Source organism: Rhea americana, unplaced genomic scaffold (assembly GCF_003343005.1).
Source record: "Rhea americana isolate MKP2758 unplaced genomic scaffold, rheAme1 scaffold_48, whole genome shotgun sequence".
Taxonomy (NCBI): domain Eukaryota; kingdom Metazoa; phylum Chordata; class Aves; order Rheiformes; family Rheidae; genus Rhea; species Rhea americana.
The window spans coordinates 5,636,581-5,656,810 of NW_028186623.1; the positions used below are offsets into that span (position 1 = coordinate 5,636,581).

The window sequence follows — 20,230 nt, forward strand, 5'->3', positions numbered from 1 at the left end:
CTTCCCTTTATATTAGCTTAGCCTGCTTATACCTGACCAAAATAGTACCAGTTTATCAAATGACCACAGAGAAGCTGTAAAGGCACAATACTTGGACATGAGCCCCTGGGGTTCCATCTGAAGGATCCAAATCACCTCTTAGCTTTTCTATAACTGTATTTGCTGGCAAATGCCTAAGGGGAAGTGCTTAAATTTTTGCGGGGAGGAAAGTACATTAATATTTTAGGCCATGATTTGGCAAGCATGCCAAATGTCGACCCTGTGAATGTGAACGAGAAAAAAATAAAATCTGTTCATAAAACAATAGCCTTTTCAGTCACAAGTCTGCCTCTAAAATGACAGTGTCTGCTTTAGATTTGAGAATTTAGAAGCGGAGAGGTGACTGTGTTCTGCTTTGTGTCACTTAGGCAAAACAGAACAGCTTCATACTCTACTGATACTGAACCTTAAGTAGCCTGATCCCAAGCTTCCTCAAGCCAAAGGCTTGTTGTGACCTGTCTGTAGGAGAAGGCTATTGCATTATTTGTAAGCCTGGTGTATCTATTTTAGGGTTTAGCCCTTAAAAGGGAAAGTTGTTTTCAATGTTTTTTCTGCTTTCTAAGACTCAATGGAAACAGGACAATTACAGGTGGCCTGATCAGCCAGCATGAATCAGGAAACTCAGCATAGCACTGGGATATTGTGAGAGGAGGAGTGATTAAGGAGGGCCAGGTGAGTGAGCTCTTTAATGTATATTTCATTCTTGCTTTGCTGTATAACATTCACCAGCCTGGCCCTGAGCAACCTTAGGGCTTCATTCCTCCTGCATCTTAGGCTGTCATTTGTGTCTTTGAACAGTGAAGACAAAGGGTTCTTTCTGACTAGTTAATCCTTTGCATCAGTAGGGCACAGGTATGAAGTGTCACCTTTGCATAACATTGAATGTAAACAGCTAGAGCTCAGATCTATAGCAGCTGCCCATAAGAATGGCAGTGCCAGAGGTGCTGGCCCTCCCTTCTGTATGCTACTAAATGGAACTAGTGGCTATTTGTGTTTCCACCTCTCCTGACCTGTTGCAAAGTGCTGCTCCAAACTATTAAAAGTTTGTATAMAAGTAAAGAGACAAAGGGCTTATTTTCTGTTCATTAGGTGCCTCCAGAAATGAACATCATGTCAGTGAACTGGTAGACCAGAACCTCTCTGGAGAAGCCCAACTGAGAGCTGAGAGCAGCCCAGTGACCAGTGAAATGTTTTCCATTACAGAAGATAACTTAGATGAGGTGACCTTTAGTTTTCAGGCTCCAGCAGTTGACTCTACCAATGAAATGACAGCTGACATCGTTCCTGTGCAAACAGAGACAGCTGTGAAATTAACAGCTATGGTGCCCAAAGGATTGGTTAGATACCCTGGAGGGGTTTATCAATTGCACAAAGAAGCAGCAGCTTTAAAACTCCAGGGCGGAGACGTGTTTCCTAGCAGGCTTTTGAGTAGCACAAACATCCCTATCTCGAGGCAAGGATTACAGTCTGCCACCCATCAGGAGCAGCCCAAGAAGTCATTACCAGGAAAACCAGAAAGGGACAATAATACTGAGCCCAGTATTAGACCTGCCAGCGCTGGTGCTGGGTTGCTCCAGCCTGTGCACAGTGGGGGAGCGCATCAAGATTCTCTGGAGTTTGCGGCTGTCTTTTCCATTCCTGCTCTCAAGCAGACAGAGATGCCAAATCCTAGAACATCTCTTTTGACTTCCGCAGTAAATTTGCATTCAAAAGAAATAGGATCTCCCTTTCCCACCAGAGTTAAAATGGCTCTCGAAAGTGCTAGGGTGGATTGGTTACCAACATTAACACCTCCCACCAGCAAAAGGCCAAAAGACACAAATCCAGAAGCCCAGCCTGATACTAAAGCTGGTGTGAGTCCTGCATCGCTGAAGAAGACTCAGATGGTGGATGCTAGAGTTGAAACTTCTGCATTCTTCCAAAAGCCAGCCTCAGGGAACCTTGATGCAGTCTATTCCAGAATGATGCAATCAACTGCTGTCCAGTTTTCTCCTACTTTATCTCTGAAGGAAGAACCAACAGACAGTAAAGCCAGAAACTCAGTAGCTGAAGTGAAGGACTCTAAACCCCCAAGCCAGCTGGCTGCTCTTCAGACACTTCCACAGGGCAATGTACATTCTTCATTATTAATACCTCTGGAAACAGTAGTTCATGATGACTTAATGCAATCCTCAACTCAGGGGCCTGGGAGCACAACTGATAGAACACAGTCCCTCTCTTTGTTCCAGACTCTGACCTGTACTAAGCATATTTCTCAGGAAACCAGCAGGAGCTCAAAAAGTGGAGTGCTAGTTTTGCAAGGTGATGCTAATCATCAGACAATTAAAAGCAAACCTGAAACAGCTGGATCCCCTAGGAGCCCACAGACTTCTCCTAGCTCATCCCTATTAATTCAATCACAGATGTCAGAGTTAAAATTTTCCCAAACTACTAGAGAGCAAGGAGTAACACCTGCCTTCTTTCCAGGTACTTCTACTCTTCTGAGTGTAGGCCTTCAGCCGCTAAGCACATTTGCTTCTGTTCATGCAGGACATCAGCTACCAGCTACATCTGCTCCTGTCTATGTGGGATTGCAGCTAAGAGGCATCTCCAGTTCTGCTGAGAAGCGATTTGRCATACCGATTTCATCTGCTGCTACTAGTTCTGGGTTTCCAATTCAAGCCATTTCTGCCCACCTTGGATCTCAGGAAACCTTTCCTATGAAGCTGCAGATGAGCACAGTGAAAGACTCCAAGGGAAAGATAAGTCTCCCACATCAGATAGATAAGGCTGGTTCTCCTAAGCTGAGTCCACAAGCCAGCACAACCACTAGTCCCCCTGTATTGTATGACAACAAGAACCAGAAAGAAGTTCTTCCTGGCTTTGCCCCTTCAGTGTCCTGGAACCAGCAACCTGTCAGCTTGGAATCTTTTCCTCCAAAACTAGCCTTGTTCCGTGCACAAGGAAGGCAACTCAACTCAACAGCACATCCTGAACCAGTGCTGCCTGATGGTGCTCATGAGATCCTGGCACATCTGATAAAAGCAGTAGTTCAGCAGTTTGGTATGTTGGATGATGTAGCTACCAAAAACCTCAGTGACTTTAGAGTTGATCAACTTACAGTCCTACCATCGTCTCAGTACTTGTCTTTTCTGCTTAGAAACACTAATGGCACAATGTGCTTGCAACCCATGCAAGACTCCTCTCTGCCTACAGGATTCCCAAAYACTAGCATTGGGACTCTGGTTTCCATTCAACAAATGTTGACAGCATCCAGTTCTTCAGCAGTAGATCTTGCCAACTTGCGAAATCTGAGTCCTTCTAGCTTAATTCTGGTTAAACCTGTATTTATCCTTTTTCCCACTGAGAGACCAGGGTTCCAGGTATTGCACTCTCCTAAAGGTGAAGATGAGCACAAAACTGCTTTGTCTTTCACTAACAAACAAGTTCGGAATTTGATTACACCTGAAAGCAGCCACGATATTTCAGTAAAAACTAGGTCCTCTTATTCCACTAGTAAGCCTTTGTGGCCTGAAACTACTCTCTTCGCTATTTCTAACCAATCAGTAGAGAAAATGAAAGTAAGTTCTCGGCCGATGCTGGTTAATACTAATTCTACAGCCACCACTAGTTTATTTCAAGGTGTGACTTCAGCATCAGATCACTTGCTATATCCACTGACAAGGATTAGCAGTGCAGTGCAGGCCGTCCATCCATACAGTCTGCCTGAAGGGATTCAGTTATCTGTTCCCTATTCCCGAGACAGCGAAGACACTGATACCCTTTTACTCAATGGAGTGTTTGCAGAGGCTCTCACCTCTACTGTGCCACCGCTAGTGTTGTCTACGCAGCTTAGCCCTTCTGTCTCCCCAAAAGTATTTTTCACAGCTGAAAAACCAAGCTCCTCTTCTGTAACTTCTTTACTGTTAGCAAAGGGACTCCCTGCTTCTGAAACACCAACTCAGCCTCTATTTACTGTGAGAAGGACTGTGAATCAGCTTCAGCACAGCATGAAACTAATGCTGCAAACAACCAGCCTTCACCAAGGCCTAGTGACCACATCTTCCATCAATACACGATGTACAGAGTGTTTGAACTTGCGCTCAGCTGGAACCGTACAACAGCCATTGAAGATGTCCACAAACATCATGCCTTTGCAGTCCACTTCACAAAGTGTCTCAAGCGTGGCATCACTTCAGAGGCGGCCAGCACAAGTACAGTTTGTGCCCAGCACACTGCCAGCTTTCTCAGCACTTCCAGCTGGGAACAACCTTAAGGATTCAGCAGCAGGAAGCAGTGCTCATTCAGGAGGAATCACTGCACATGCTACAGTGGTACAAACACTCACTACTTCTATAAAACCTCATCTTACTAGACGTTTAGCATTTACTCCTATTGTGCCTAAGTCCTTTATGGTGACAGAGAGACCAACAGTAGCACCCATACATGACCCATTTTCAACCAAARTCCAAATGAAAACAGCTGTTTCTGGGAAACTGCTGGCTACAATTACCCATACAAGGATATATGCAAGCCTAGCTTCATCTGTTTTGACAGATGCTCCCCTGCCATCAGCCCTGAAATATAAGCGAACTAGTCTAACACCTACTAAATTGTTCTCACTGGCCAACATGGGTGGAAATGCAAAACCAACTGAAATAAGCATAAATGCAAGAAAAATAGGAACTAGTACGCTCTTGGGAACAAGCATGTCTCTGCCAGCCATGTTTGACACAAGGACACAGAGACTCCCCTCAGCAGTTCTTGGCAATAAGATTGCTTTAACTCTAGTACAGCCATCTGTGTCTGCAGGATCTGCTGCCTTTGAGAGAGAGCCTAAATTAACACAAAGCACATCACAGTCTCTCTCAGCAATGACTTTTCCTTTTGCAGCTAAGACTGCTTCACTTACAAACAAAAAAGCCTATCTCCTGCCAACATCAGCTATCAGACCTGATCCATACGTGACACTGCCTATGGTTGCCAGGTTGAACAAAGCAAATGTGCTCTCACCATCAATAGGGAAGAGCAACAGCATGTTAGTGAAAGAGGAATATTCAGCAGCAACTGGCCAGCTGCCCATTCAGGCACCTGTGTTTTCATCACATCAGGCATCGGCAAGTCTACAAAGTCACCCTTTGGAGAAAATAGTATTGGAGGATAACGCTGAACATGAACCTGGTCATTCAAGTCCTGACACTGTCATGCAGGCCACTGGGTCATCTACAACAAAATCAGTTTCTGCTAATAGGCTTGTAAGTAAGGTTACGTATCAGTCACCTGCCTTAAACGCAGTACTTGTCAATGATGCTAAGATGCTTCTAACCCCAGATCTAACCCAGTTCCTTCCAACTCCAGAAAGCCACTCGTATTCTCAGATTCTGATGGCACTTACACCAGAGAGAAATTCTCTGCCGGATGTTATGAACACTAGACGCTCAGAGGAGCTGTTCTTGAACACAGAAACAGAGGAAATGTTTAAAACAAATGAAGTGACTGAAGAAGCAGATGGCTTGGTAACCATCCTGACACTGCTGGATTCTCAGTCCAGCCCACTGCTGAGTGAATCACGCCAGAGAAGTGTTTTGCAGTCAGATGATGTCCTTCTGAATGGGTAATTATCTCAGTGGAGTTGCTGCTACATCTTTATGCTACATGATTTAAGGSAGGGTGGAGGGGAGGCAATATCCAGATTGCTCCATGGGCTCAGTAACTTAGGAAAGCTGTACTGTGGTTTTAAAAACTCTTATTTCCTTCTAGATTGACATCATATATAAAAGATGGGCCTTTCTGCATTTCAGATCCTAATACTGCTCTTCAGGCCTTTTTTTTTTCTTTTCTCCTTAGTAGTTTCCTATTCTGTGACTGTCCCCCACACAAATTCTATACGCAATTTTGTAAGTGGCAGCATTTAATAGAGCTAAGTAAATGTGCTAGCAAAGGAAACAGATACTCTCACTCAGTAAAATATTTCTGGGCTTCCCTCAGCTCAAATGATTTGACAGTGCAGAGAGGCAAGAGATGTTTCTAGTCATGGGAGTTCAATTATGCTAAGGTCTAGATGTTGTTCGTTTGTTTCAACTTATTTGTAAATTGAATTCATGTTTCTGTTTGACTTAACTGATGAAAGAGACTGTAATGCTGTCTTGTTCTTAACAGGCTGCAGAAAATGTCTGGGTCTCACCTTTTCTTTCCTCTTTTCCTTCAGCCATGCAGTTGTGACTGATGTCTGTGGCTCTGGTAACTACACTGTACAGATGAGCTTGCGCCCTGCCACAGAAGCAAGCTCTGAGGTCCATGGACCATTTCCTTCCCAAGAGACTTACCTGGTTTTAATCACGCTACAGAGTAACAGCAGCCACCCTGTGCTACAAATACAGTCATGCTGTGTGACCCCTATGAGCAGGCCAGAGGGACCAGATGCCACATGCTGTCTGTTCCACAGGTCAGACATGGAGTTGCAGAGATGTGCTCGAAATGCGATAGGGATTATCTCAATCCTTGGAGAAAGCTTTCCTTTGTGTTTTAAAGCTACAAGGAGTTTGTGATCTCTCTGTAGTTAAGGTTAAGCTAAAAGCAGTAAGAATGCACCTGAGATTGCACTGCTCCTTTAACTGTCTTGTAATCCATATTAAGGCTTTGATAAGACTTGGGGCCTCCAGGGCAAAAAATCTCTCTACTTCTTCCACCTTTTGATTTTTATAAATGAGCAGTGGCACTTCTCAGGTAGCCTTCATGATCTTGGGCACAACACTCTTCCCTACAATCCCCATCACTGTTTCAAGGATGTTATTGCCTAAACTGTCTGGGTTGGGCACAGTCCAACACAGTCACTGTAGCCAAGGCTGCTTCCAGCCTTCACATCTCCAACCAGTCTTCCTTTGTTGGTTAGTACAAGGCCCAGCAGCACACTTCTCCTCGTTGGCCCCTCCACTACCTCTGTCAAAAAAGTTACCATGAGTGCTTTGCAAGAGCCTGCTGAACTGTTTGTGCCTAGCTGTGTTGTCTTTCCAGCAGATACCAGGGTAATTGAAGTCTCTCATGAGAATCAGGGCCTGTGGTCGTGAGGCTACTTCCAGCTGTCTGTAGAAGGCCTCAGCATCTTCCTCTTCCTGATCATGTGGCCTGTAGGAAACACCCACAACAATGTCATGGATCAGGGAACAATTACCACACTACATCAGTCCCTTTAATGGCTTTAGCAAAATCAACTTTCCATAAAAAATTCTGCTGCTCTGGGACTTTGGCCTCTACAGCTGTGACATGTCTAGCCTGAAACATTGTGATTTTGTGGATTTTTGTCTGTCTGACTGTGTAGACACAGATGCTTGGCTTAGAACTTGTGTATAACTGTGCCAACAGACTCCATCTTTCCTGACAGAATCTCAGAGGAGTGCTGGAAGTTGAAACTATTTTCCTTTTTGTCCTTGCCAGGTTGCCATCTGAATGCAGACACATCCAGTTACTGCAGAGCAGCCAGTCCAAAGATGCTAGCTTCACTGTCCAGCTGTTCCAGATGCTGAATCACTCAGTGGCCTATTTGCACTGTGAACTTAATGTCTGTCTGCGTGGCAAAACAGGGTGTGAACAGGTATGTGGAAAGAGTCCTCTCCTCTCTCACTGGTCTTGTGACTGATGTCTGTCAGTTAGGACTTCTTGGAAGAATTGAGTGCTTTCACCAAGTACAATTGATTGAGCAAAGATCTGTGATGGTAGATTGAGGAGTTCTGCTTTCTTCCAGCTTCCACAGTCCTTTCTTAATCTTSTGCATGCTGTGTGTCTCCTAAAGCCCCAACTGAATTTTTTACTTTCAGTTAAGCTTACAGAGCTCAAAGTGCCCTATTTTCACCTTACTGTTTCACAAACTATTTACCACTGTATGGTGTAATCAGCTGAAGAAGCACACTAATAAACAAGCAAGTAGCAACTTTTGAATTGCAGAATTACACAAAATGGCTCAAATCTGTCTCTAAATTGGATTGTCTTGGATCTGGGAGATGGGACTTTTCAGGCTTCTGCAAGCTTGGAGGTCTCAGGGATGAGGTAGCTGATATGTGTTTCTGTGAAACACTTAGCATGGTGTCTGATTTCTTAGCCATGAGCAACACTGTAGATTTAAATGGTACAGGAGTGTTTGATAGGGGTGTAGCAGATCTATTCACAAAAGGTTGAGTGGTTCTCCAGTCCCCCATTAAAGCCAGAAAGGCTCTGAAATTTCATTCACTCAGGCTCAGGCTTTAAGGAACTTCAGCAGGAATTAGAGAAATCAGTTGGGGAGAGGTTTGTGAAGGATGAATTTCTGCATCTTCCATATGTCCTGGCTGCTCTAACAGCACTTCTAGGGTGCAGACAAATTATAAGCCTATAACCACAGTCAGACACTTTTGGGAAGAACTCAACCACTCCTTATAACAAAGTCCTCAGATAGAAGCATCCTGTATCTGGTCAATCCCTTTGTTARAAGTCTGGAAGATGAGTAAATGTTATGTTAGTGATACAAAAAGGTAGCAATAGGTGCTAATCCCCAAAGAAAAGTAATGGGGGAATAGAGACACGCATGTGTGCTGGTCCAGATATTAGGTAATCAGCTTTTTGGAATGATGGCAAAGCTAGGCAAAAACTGAGTCAGAGGAGATCTSCTCCAACTGACACAATGGTTGCTGTGGACACACACAGTCACCAATGCAGGAGATCCTGTTCAGGCACCTCCAATACATGTTTATTTTATTTATTTATTTATTTATTTATTTGCATGTCTTTCCTAGGACTGCTTTGAAAGTGTGGAGATGCTTCCCCCACCAACTAATAGGAACAGCTATGGAAACCTGCACAACCTGATCTCATTTGGTCCAATTTTGAGAATGAAAAACAGGTTTCTATATAAACCTGTGGAAGGTGAGTGTCTCATTTTCTTGTGTCTCTGTCCTTCTCAAGCTGCAATCTCTATTCAACATACAACTTTTCTATCTGTTAGGAAACCAGTACACGTCTAACAGCTTTCTTGACACTAATGTGGCTAAGTTTTATCCAAATGGCTCCTCATGTTTGCATTCACCTTCCTGAATCCCAGATGGGCAGATTAATCAGTATCGGATCTCATACACTGTCAGACAGGAGATGCAGCCAACTTTATTCCCTGTAGGAGTCAGGCTTTAGAATAAAGAAAGGGAGGGAAAACAAAGAAAAGTATCTTCTAGCTGAAAAGAGCTTTTGCAGTATTTTGGTGAAATACATTCTCTGAGGATGAGGAGTGATATTAAAACAAATTGTGAGAGATATCTGCTAACTCTTCACTTCAAGAATCAGAGTTCTGAGCAAGATGGGATAGGAAGAATGAGACATGATATAGAGGCCTCCTTTTAGCTTTGGAGCTTTTAGAATCAAAAAGCAATGTTGTCATTTCTTGTACTGAGCTTAGGGATGAGTCCCCAAAATTAGAGGTCATTACCTGGTACAGCAAGGTAAGTCCATCTCCAGATAACTAGAGAAAAATCTCACTCCCATTTATGAACACTAGAAGCAGAATGAGGAGGTGAGGTTGTTCTTTAGTCAGGAGCATTTTCTTTCTTCTTTTTGTGCATAGGTGAAATATAGCAGCTGGTTTGTGTTAATTAGAATCATAGAATCAGTAAGGTTGGAAGGGACTCTGGAGATCATCTAGTCCAACCTCCCCGCTCAGCAGGGTCACCTAGAGCATGGTAGACAGGGTTGCATCCAGGTGGGCCTTGACTATCTCCGGAGAAAGAAACTTCACAACCTCTCTGGGCAACTGGAACTCTGTTCCAGTGCTCTGTCACTCTCACAGTGAAGAAATTCCTCCTCACATTCAGGTGGAACTTGCTGTGGTTCAGTTTCTGCCCATTGCCTCTTGTCATGCTGACCAGCTATTAGAAATGTGAAAGATTCAATCTGGCATATGAACATGAGACTTATTAAATCCACTGGCACAATCCCTGAGCATCACTTAGCTTCTTGTGTCTCTGATGAATTTATGTATATGATATTTACTGCTGGGCTTTTATAGCAAAGAAGGTACTGTGTTTGAAAAGACACTACACATTCAGATTACTCTATGGAAGAAGAGTTAGCCATACCTGCTTGGCATGGTATAAAGAAGAACGTGATTTTACTTCCTCTTTYCTCGGCCTGCCTCTCTTAATATTGTTCACGGCTTGATCACTTCTTTCTTTTCAGGTCCTGATTCTGCTATGCTGGTACCCATTCTGCTGGGATCCCTTACTGGTTTTGCTGTCCTGGGTGGTGTTTTCCTCAGCCTCTGGCTGCATCACAGACAGAGCACTAAAAACCTTCATTATCCACCACTTGGAGAAATCCAAGGCCTGTGAACTATCAGGCAGATGCAGCTGCCATCTCCTGCAGGTTGCACGCCACTACTACACTGATCAGAAAAGCAGTTGATTTTGCTTTGCACACTGTGTTGCTTTTGTAGAGTTTCTGCTGACCTATGGATCAAGGGACCCAATTTCTGCTTTCAGCCCATCTCTCCCTTCTTTCCTTCTGCAGAAGACAGTCCAAACACTGCAGAGTAGAAAGAGGGCTGTAGTAGGGCTACAGCTGTAAAGGAGATCAAAACTTAGAATGCTATGTCTGCAAGGCACCAGCATCCAGTCTATTCACAGAAATGGGAAACCCGACAGGAAATCAAAGTGCAGAAGAGAAATGTAAAATAAAACATTGTAAAGTAGAACCATAACATTAAGGAGAACAAATGGCTATGAAAAAATAACAAAACCCAAGATTACTATTTAATGTGGACAAGGGTCTGAGAGCTGCAGACTTCCAACCACTCGACTAATCAGCATTTCTCATGTCTAAGATGGCGAGTCCCCTTTATCCTTTTGCTTCGCTCACTGTAATGTTTTCTCACTTTCTGTGGAAGCAAGTTTCCCGTAGCTGTCTGTTGGTAAAATCCAAATAGTGAATGAAAGTTAAAAATTCAGAAGTTTTCTCCACAAGTCTGAATTTCAGAGCGCACAGAAGAGAACTCGCCACACCCAAATCCTAGGCCCAGTTTCTTTGCCACTGTTGTCAGAACAGCAGGCAGTGGAGGGGCAGTTGCCAGAACAGCTTGTGTCATATGCAACAAAAACATAGCTTGCACCTCTCTCTGGATCATCTTTCCTCCAAGAATTTCTTCAGGTCTGCCAAGCAGCTAAAAATGCTGGGACAAGATTCAACGACAATTAACCTTTCAGAAACAGCAATTATCTGCATTTCAGTAGTGCTAAAGGAAGTGGTAGCACATTATATTTGACATGGATTTACCTAAGTAAAATGAAAATAGTCTCTGTGCTAAATCGTTCATGACCTAAATGCACAGGCCCAGGGAAGTGTCATTATAGGGTACTTTTTGCAGATGAGGAGTCAAAGTTTAAAACAATTAAAAGCACATATGGATCAAGACTCTTACGTAGCCAGGACATGTTCAGATCTCCTGTGTCCCTGCCCTGTTTTTCAACCAAAGGACTGCTCTCCTCTTTCCTAAAACAGGTTTGTCAACAGAGTCCCTAAGACTGATGCAGCAGGTTCTGTTAAAATTAGCAGCCGAAGGAATATCTTGTAAAAAGCCATACTGCTTTTTGGCACCAAAATGCAGCCACATCTGAAGTACAGCAGCATCTTAGGAACACAGAAAAGAACACTTTGTGGTTCTCAAGGAGTCAGGCATTGTGTCCAATTGAAACTATAAGCCACACTGGCAGAATATGAGTAACTTGTCCTGGATACCTGTGCTGATATGATGCTTGTTAAACTGCCCAGGCCAGCTATTAGAAATTCTCATCTTCTCAGATGCCCCTTGCAGACATTCAGTAACATGCTTTATCCCTGCAGTAAGCATCCTAGTTCTCCTCGCTTGTTGTATTTCTATTTAAATACTTCCTCAGGTTCATGCACTGATGGTCCCCACGTGGGACCCCCCCTTAACGTGTACTGGGGCCTTCTCTGTTCTTTGACCTCCTGGAGTGTTTGCCACCCTGCCTTTTCATCCAGCTCACAAGGGCTATGCTGCAGAGGAGTATCTGTGGATTTCTCTCTGTTTAAAGCCTACCTTTCCTTTAAGTGTCAGTCTGCYTTGCTTTCACTTAGTGCATACTCACAGCTGAGGTGAGGGCTCCCTTCTTCAGCACGCTGCAATTGCAAGAAGGTTACTCCACTGCACCGTTTTTTACTTTGTGCTCTTTAACGTTTTCCTATCTGCTGCTATGTATGAGAGGGAGGGGCGGTTTTATGGAAACGTAGCCAGATGTCCACATCCAGCGTGGCCAAGCCCTGTTCAGTAGTTGGCCTGGGTGCCTGGAATGCAGTAATGCAGCTCCCTCATCTAGGACTGAAAGGGACTCTGAGAATCCACCTCTTGGCAGTGAGGAAGGTGAGTCATCTCAGGTAACTCCCCACCTCTTTAAGCAAATCTGAAGTAGGAAGAGCTTCTTAATTCTACTCTGATACCACTTGGGCAGGAGGCAGCCAGCAAGCCTGTGTTTGCAGGCCTGACTTCAGAGCTAGATCAGCATCTGAGCAGCTTAACTGTCTTTTTAATAAGGAGGATTTTGAAGAGGACTGGGTTAAAGTGGCATTGGGCATATGTACCAAGTCAAGCACAAGAAGTGAAGAACAGTTTATGCAGTGAAATGCTCTCTGTATCTGCTACTGGACTCCAGTGTGGAGAGGTAACTGTTTGGTCTCTTACAGCTCTGTCAGTTCAGGCTGTCAAATAGAACCATCTGTGGTGATTTGGTACTAAAACTTGGAAGATGATGTTCACATGGCTTCCTGCTTTGGAAAGCCAAGTTTCTGGCACTCAAAGGGTATGGAAAAACCACTGGTAAGCTGGCATTCTACCTCGTTCTTCCTCATGTGCATGAGTTCTTACGCAAGGGTGAAAGGAATACGTACTCAGAACGAAAAGCCCTGGAAGCTGAAGTAGGCCTCATAAACTAAATACAGGCGTGTGATTTAGAGCAGCCTGATTATCTGAATGTGAGGAAGAATTTCTTTACTGCGAGAGTGACAGAGGCACTGGAACAAGTTGCMCAGAGAGCTGGTGGAGTCTCTTTCTCTGGAGATATTCAAAATCTGCCAGGATGTAATCTTGTCTAACATGCTGTAGGTGACCCTGCTTGAGCGGGGAGGTTGGACTAGGTGATTTCTAGAGGTCCGTTCCAACCTTAACCGATTCTGTGATTCTGTGACATGAGTTTCAAAGTCAAGGTGGTTTTATTACTTATGTCAGGTAGATGGCAAGATTATAGCTAGTAAGACAGTCTTAACAGGTTCCATTTCTGCTTGTGTTGTCATCTTTATTTCTTTGCATGTTGTTAAGAAAGTTCGTAGTGGCTTTTGTGCGTCACGTAGTTATCCCTCAATGTGTTTTACTTTGGGAAATCCCCTCTCATTTTCACATTATGCTGTTTAGCTTTTGGTCTGCATGCACGTCGGCCACCTCTACATGATTTCTAGGTCCATTTAATTTTGTTTCCTCCTCATCTCTCATGCTTTGTGATTTATTTTCCTATTTAGTACRTGAAGCAAGAAATCTATCTCTAATGAGGTGCACCTCTACTGTGTGCAAAGGTAACCACTCCTCTGACTATGCAATGTTGGGAGGCTGTGCTCTTTCTATTTTAATTTGCAAGAAGACCATCCTTTACAGCTTATGCAACTGCTTTTATAAGCTATAGTGTATCATAAATCACTTTAAAAAGACAATAGCTATGCACACATCCTAGTGATGTTACAGTTACCTTCTTGGACTCTGGCATGCTTTGCATAGATAGCCATCAGCAATGGCAAAAATGGGAATGGGTGTCTGGCCAACATCCACTCATATATTTTGGGAGGACTACTTCATAGTAAAACTTCTAATGCTTTGGAAATACTTAAACTTTGTTTCCTTATAGATTGTCCTTTTGAAGCAAGTGCGTTTTTAATTTGCTTAACTGCAGTAGAGCCACAGTGAGCGGTCACCAAAGCTGCTCAGAGAGTTCATGTTGCGCAGTGAGCGTCYCTTCTCTTATGCTCTGTACAAAGGGGAGGCTGGGAGCTTGGTGGCCCAGCTAGCCTCCCGACTGCCAGATGTGTACTGGGGGCTCTTGGGGTGCGGTGAGCAGGAGAAGCCCCAGACCTGGGTTTGAGAGAGAGAGACAAAGACAGAAGGACCTTCTGGAAAAGTTAGGGTGTGAGAGCTGTTTTGCGTCATCTTTGTGTGAAAGATGCTGCTGGCATCTGGACAAGGATCATTGTTATTCGCACACCAGTTTTCAAGGTCTCCTGCACTCCACTGATCTCTATTTTTCCTGCTTTACCAGTAAAGCCAGTGCTGGCAGTGACTCCTGCCTGGGGAGGAGGCCAGGTGCGTTCTCTGGGGACAGGCCCAGTTAACAGCAGCTGCATTGACCACAGGGGTGCCCGGGGCTCCCGTGCCAGAGCAGGACTCCGACCAGTGCAGCCGTTGCTGGCATCATACACTGCTATAGAAACAGCACTCCTTACGGCTGGTCACCAACAGAGGGCTGTTTGTAGCAAATCGGAAGCTTCTCTAATTAAAATGTCATACTTTTCATACTCAAACAGCTTGGAAGTCTCTTGCTGAGACTTAAGCTGTTTAGCTGTTGTTGAGCTGTCAGAGGCATAACATTAAAGAACTGTGAAGCACAGACAGATAGCTCTCCCTTGGTGTGACATTTTTACTCCAACATCAGTTTGAAGCTATTTTTCTTAGCAGTGATGCTTGAAATTCTGCAAAATGATGGATGTGAGTGGCAGCAGGARTATCAGTCTTGCTGTAGTGGTAATGCCTTAAAACAAAACAAAATTTAAAAATCAGCAACAAGAAACCCTTAGTTCAACAGTAGTTGAAGTAAGGCCAGGGTGGGTTTTTGTTAATCTGCCTTCTCAAGGGCCCAGATTTGTGGCATGAACCTCTGCTGTTCATTTTACTCCGTTTAATCTCTAAATAGCAGAGAAAGAAAAAGTGAGGCAGGAAGGACTGATTTGCACTAGATGCACATTTCCTCAGCTCTTCTGTGCCTGATCACCGTTGGTGCTTTCACTGAGTGGTAGAGAGAAAGAAATTAAAAGCTTCACRATTGTGTTCATCAGCAGGCTGGGCTGTGCAGAGGCACAGTGAAAAGTAACAGCATCTACACCTTTGTGCAAGGGCCAGGGTCAGATTCAAGGCTGGCATAGTTGGGTCTGCTGCCCTTTAGGAAGAATCTGCATCTGCTTTAGACCGAAAAGACTTCTGCTATGACACTCAAAGGTGGACACTGATGCATCCGCATCCTGGTTTTACTGGTAAAGCAGGAAAAACAGAGATCAGTGGAGTGCAGGAGACCTTGCAAGCTGGTGTGTGAGTAACAATGATCTGTGTCCATCAATCACAGTAAAGCTTTGCTTCCTCTTCACTTCCCCTTAGTTTGCTCCCTATGTGTTCACTTCTTTGCTGGTCTCTGTGTATTCCTGCGTGTGATAGTATTTGTGAGGGGAATAATAGAAAAGCAGCTGGGAAAAATGTTAATGTGATATGGAAGACTGAAGAACTTTTTTTTTTTCTTATATCAGCACTACTATTTTTAAATATATTTGACCTTGATGTCAGATAATATCACCTCTTTTCTTGCATACTTCTTCCTGTTCTCAGGAACAGTGATGTTACAATACCATTCCATTTTCAACAATTTAATTTGAAAGCTTTAGGTTAGCAGATTCTCCCATAAATGCTGAGCAAGGACAGATATTAAAGTTATTCAGAAATGATTGTGTCACCTTGGGTTTTATGCTTGATATTTATGTCCAGCTGTGAAAGTTCTGCAATTAAAATACAGAAAGCAGATTGTAAAGGTCTTCAAAAATCAACTCAGCTGCAAGTCCTGAGATTTTGCAAAACTTCCGGCTTTACTGTGTCTGACTCTACCAGCTGCTTGTCAGATAGGAATAATGACAGATGTTCTCAACCTTTACTTTGTTTAGACAGAAAATTTGGGGGCAGGCATGGATTTATTTKTCGCATACAGCAGTCTAGATCCTGTTTGAGGATTTTAGCATGGTAACATAAGTTTTAATAATAACAATATACATCTTGTGTCCAGAGTTATACAAGCTATCTCATGATCTGAATAATTTTATGCACTACAATAATGTCAGCTACTTACTTGAAACAGACAGGATGCCCAGGAGTACAGAATTAGTGTAGAATAAGCCTTCTCTTTAAAATTTGCGAATATTGAAAACAAAACAAAAGTCCACTACTCGGTTTTAGTCCTGTTGGAACACTGATTGTACAGTATGTGTTGCTTGGTAACTAGTCCTGAGTAAAACAAAGAGGACAGTCAGAAGAGTCCTCCCTGGAATAATAACATCTTGCAATTATGGCCAGCAGAAAGAAAAAGCTAGCACAAGGAAGTGGTGTTCAGCTGTGCTCCAGTCTAGGGAGGATCCTCAAATGCCCATTTCATAACAAAGAGTAATTTTTTTTTCTGGTTCACTGCTGCTGTGCAGATCTCTCCATTTGAAGCTGTGGTCCTAAAGCTGCTTTCATATGACAGATTTGTTCAGAGATAATCTATCTTCAGATGTTCTGCAAACTGGCAGCTGTGGGCATTATCCAGCAGGGGAGAGAGGACTGGCTGGATGGCATACTTCAGACATCTTTCTCTCAACTTCTGTTGTATTGATTCAGCTGGGGAAAGTGAACATCTCCACTGCTTAATATCACGTGAAGTATTTACACAGGGAAAAAAAATCTATTTGCCACATAATTCAGGAGGAATTTATAATTTATAATTTATAATGAAAATAACAGGGGATTAAGAAGACACAAGAGAAATATATTCCTCTTGCAGAGCATTACTGAGGTGGTAGAAGCAATTTACAGAGAAAATTACCTGTTTGCTGCTCAGTTTCTATAGAAATTAAATGAGTCTTTACAAACTCTGGAAAAGTGCATTCCAGCCCCCGCTTTGTGACTGTGCAACTTGCCACTTGTTATTTATAAAATTAATCATAGGTCTCYATCCCCCTTTTACCTTATTCAAATACATTTTAGTCTTTTGTCCCTGCTGATAAATATACTGATGATTATATCATGTTCTTAACCAAGAGCTGCCAAAGTTGACAGCCAAGGCAGCACACGTCAACTGTATCTTTTGAAGGAAGCAGTAACAGGACATAAGTCTTCTAAACAGCTCATTTCTTGAGTGCTCTCTTTAGACTCTTTAAAAGGACCCAGCTTATTGAGCCCTAGGCCTCATGAAACTTGTATGTATTTAAGGTATCCAGAGTTGCTTGGAAAAATACAGCGTAGTGTTCCTTGCTTTGCCACTGCCCTTGTTTCGGAAGGCACGTGTGAATGCTTCTCCAGCACAAGATGTTTTTCTCTTGCTAGCATTAGCAATCTTTATTCTGTAACACTTGAGTGAACTGCAAGGATTGCCTCCAACCTTGAATGTCAGGGATAGCTCTGAACATAGCCTACAACATCCTAAAATCAGGTTGAAGGTTGCAGATGCCCTGCAATCAGTTGTCCCTGCTTGCTGAAACCCTGGGAAGAAACATGTGGCTAGGGCTGACCAAATCACTTCTGTTAGGAAGGAAGAGCTAGAGCAGCAGGGCAGGCTTGAGAGGCATCATTAGAGCTGTGCTAACGGGGAGAGGAGAGTGCAGCGGTACTGCAGATTGGGTCCCAGGGCCAGAGCGTGTAAGGGAAGTGGCAGTATCAGAGAGGGGTGGTGGTTCCCAAGAACAGACCTTCCTGAAAGCCTTCTTGAAGAAAATTGTCAAGTGCTGTGTGCATCAAGGCCAGGCTGGCTGGAGGGAGCAGCTCTCGGGGGTGGCAGATGTTCCCGTGGCAGGTGAGACAGCCTGAGCGCAGCACAGGCCRTTTCAATCCACCTGCCCCTGCACTGTCTGTTCTCTTTCCAGACTGCACAGCACTTATCTATGCTACTCCCAGCTTTAGGGAGTATTTTCAGCCTCTTCTTTTGAAATCGAATTACATATTGTTTCTAAAAGCAGCTCCCCACCCAGTTCTATCATTGCATGCAGACATGAGCAAACTTCCATTAAAGTAATGGAAGAAAGTGCCTGACTGGATATCAAGGAGCTCTTGCTGTTTTCTCCTACCAGGCATTTCATCCCCAGCAAGTTTAACATCTTTTGATTCTTTCATCAGCTGCTACTTCCTTTATTCTGGCTTAGAGCACAGCATGAAACTCTTCTCTTCTGTAATTTGCTGCTGGCCTAGTTACAATCCCTCTTTCTCTCCTCCTGGGAAAAAGTAATCATTGTTAAGGCTTGAAAATACTTTGCATAGCTATAGACCTGGAAAGGCCTAAATTCAGCAGCACGGAGGCAGTTTGGAGGGGAGATGTCATGGTTCAGACTCTCAGTTTGGAAATTCAGCCTTCTGCTCCTTGTACTCTCYCTGGCCTTGGGAAGATTCCTTTGTACCTAGACAAGACCCAGGAAGAGAGGTTTATATCCCTGCTGTAATGAGCAGTGTAGGTTACCTCAGGGATTAAGAATTGCTGGGCCCTAAATCTGTTCTCTAGCACAAGCTGCCTAGTGTTTAGGATGACCAGGCTCCAGGGTGGCTGCAAGCTGTGCAAAGTAGTGATGCTTCAAAGRCAAGACTGGTGCTTTTATGAGTCACTCATGAGCACTGCTGCATTTAATAAACTGCTGTGCTTTTTGCAAGAAGGTGATATAGTGGCCTGTCTTTGTTAAGCGAGTCTAACAGGTTTTCTCACTGAGATATGGGTTATCAGCTGGGCTTTTAGCTCCTAAATCTGCCATTGTGCAGGCATTTAACAAACTCTGCGTGTATGCTCAGCTTAAGTAAACCAGTTTCCATTGGTGATCAATGTAAAGAGCTTATCTCTGATTTCATTACAACTTTCTTCTGTCTAATGCCACTTACTAAAGGTGACTAGTGTGAACTCCTGGAATAAGTGTYGCAGGGTTTCTTTGCTCAGTTGCCTGCAATCTTTCTCTAACACAAATATCCAATTGTGATATATCGAGCTGCATGAGTGCAATTTAGTTAACAGAGGCACTTTGCACATCACATAACTAATGTGCAGCCATAATGAACTCCTCTTTATTTAATAATTGCTTCATTTCTGTTTAAAAAAAAAACTAACTTGAAAAATACAAAATGAAGAAGATCAAAACCATCCAATGGACAGAAAGCTCAACCAGCCCCCACAGAACATGACTTAATGCTCCATCCTGGAGATATGTGGTAATTGAGTCTCTGAATCAACAACAAACCTTGCTAGTTAGAAATTATCACATTAAAGATCTCATGTCTCTGTGGAGCAATTGTAGAGAGGAAGATTAGGCCAGGGTCAGCAATAAAGAGGTACAGTAATTAGCCGTAATAAAGGATGAGCTTTTTTTCTTCTTGTTAATCCTGTGGTACAAAAGGAGAAACATTAGGGATATTGTCAGAACTTAGTTTAGATAGAATTTGTTAAGTTTGGGGTGTATCTGGCCTCATTCCTTGGGAGTCTTACTGCTCTTCAGCAGAAGCTTACTTCTCAGTAAGCAGTGGAGCGTTTTTTATCACTGTAAAAGTCATTGCTATTCTTTGGACAAACTGATCTGTCTGCTCCAAGCAGAAAAATATGTTCAAGAGGTACAGGGAATTAATTTGTCTTTTTGTAAAAGACTCAAGTCTGCCAAAAGGCTTTTATTTTGATGAAGTATTTGTCRTCTAACATGTGGGAAGATATGTCCCAGGAGAGCTGAGTGGGTCTGTCTATTTGCTGGCCAATATGTTGTTCCCTTTGACTGAACACAGTTGTGTTCTGTTTATGGCTCATCTCCCAGCGACTCCAGCAAATGCAGCAAAATATCGCAGGATATGAACCCACTGAGATATTTAAAACAAAACAAACAAAAAAAGAAGAGGGAAAAATGACAACTACCAATAAAAAAAGAAAATAGGAAAGGTGGAAGTCACCAGAAGCCCACTGAGATTCTTGGGTTYCTGGGAACTGCTTTGAAGATTGTGTATATGTTAACAAGGTGCTCAATCAAGACATTTCATATTGGTGAAGGAGAACAGGGTTAAACTGGCATTTCACAAGCCTAATTGGATAAACATATCCATACACTCCTTCTCAGAGGAGTCTGAGTGCAGCTGGATCCAGTCACAGTCCCAGACTTGGTCAACAGTTTTTGTGTAAAA

At 43.3% G+C, this 20,230-nt stretch overlaps 1 protein-coding gene across 1 annotated transcript in view; it reads left to right on the plus strand.

The window, feature by feature from the left end:
• The window catches only part of LOC146589182 (uncharacterized), a 13,193-nt gene extending 1,254 nt beyond the window's left edge, over window positions 1-11,939 (plus strand). Inside the window, exons 2-6 of the mRNA XM_085316890.1 lie at window positions 1,129-5,632; window positions 6,227-6,463; window positions 7,453-7,609; window positions 8,784-8,913; window positions 10,213-11,939. Coding sequence (XP_085173016.1) covers window positions 1,129-5,632; window positions 6,227-6,463; window positions 7,453-7,609; window positions 8,784-8,913; window positions 10,213-10,364 — 5,180 coding nt within the window. The 3' untranslated portion in view covers window positions 10,365-11,939. The remainder of the gene's footprint in view (window positions 1-1,128; window positions 5,633-6,226; window positions 6,464-7,452; window positions 7,610-8,783; window positions 8,914-10,212) is intronic.
• The last annotated feature ends 8,291 nt before the right edge of the window (window positions 11,940-20,230 follow it).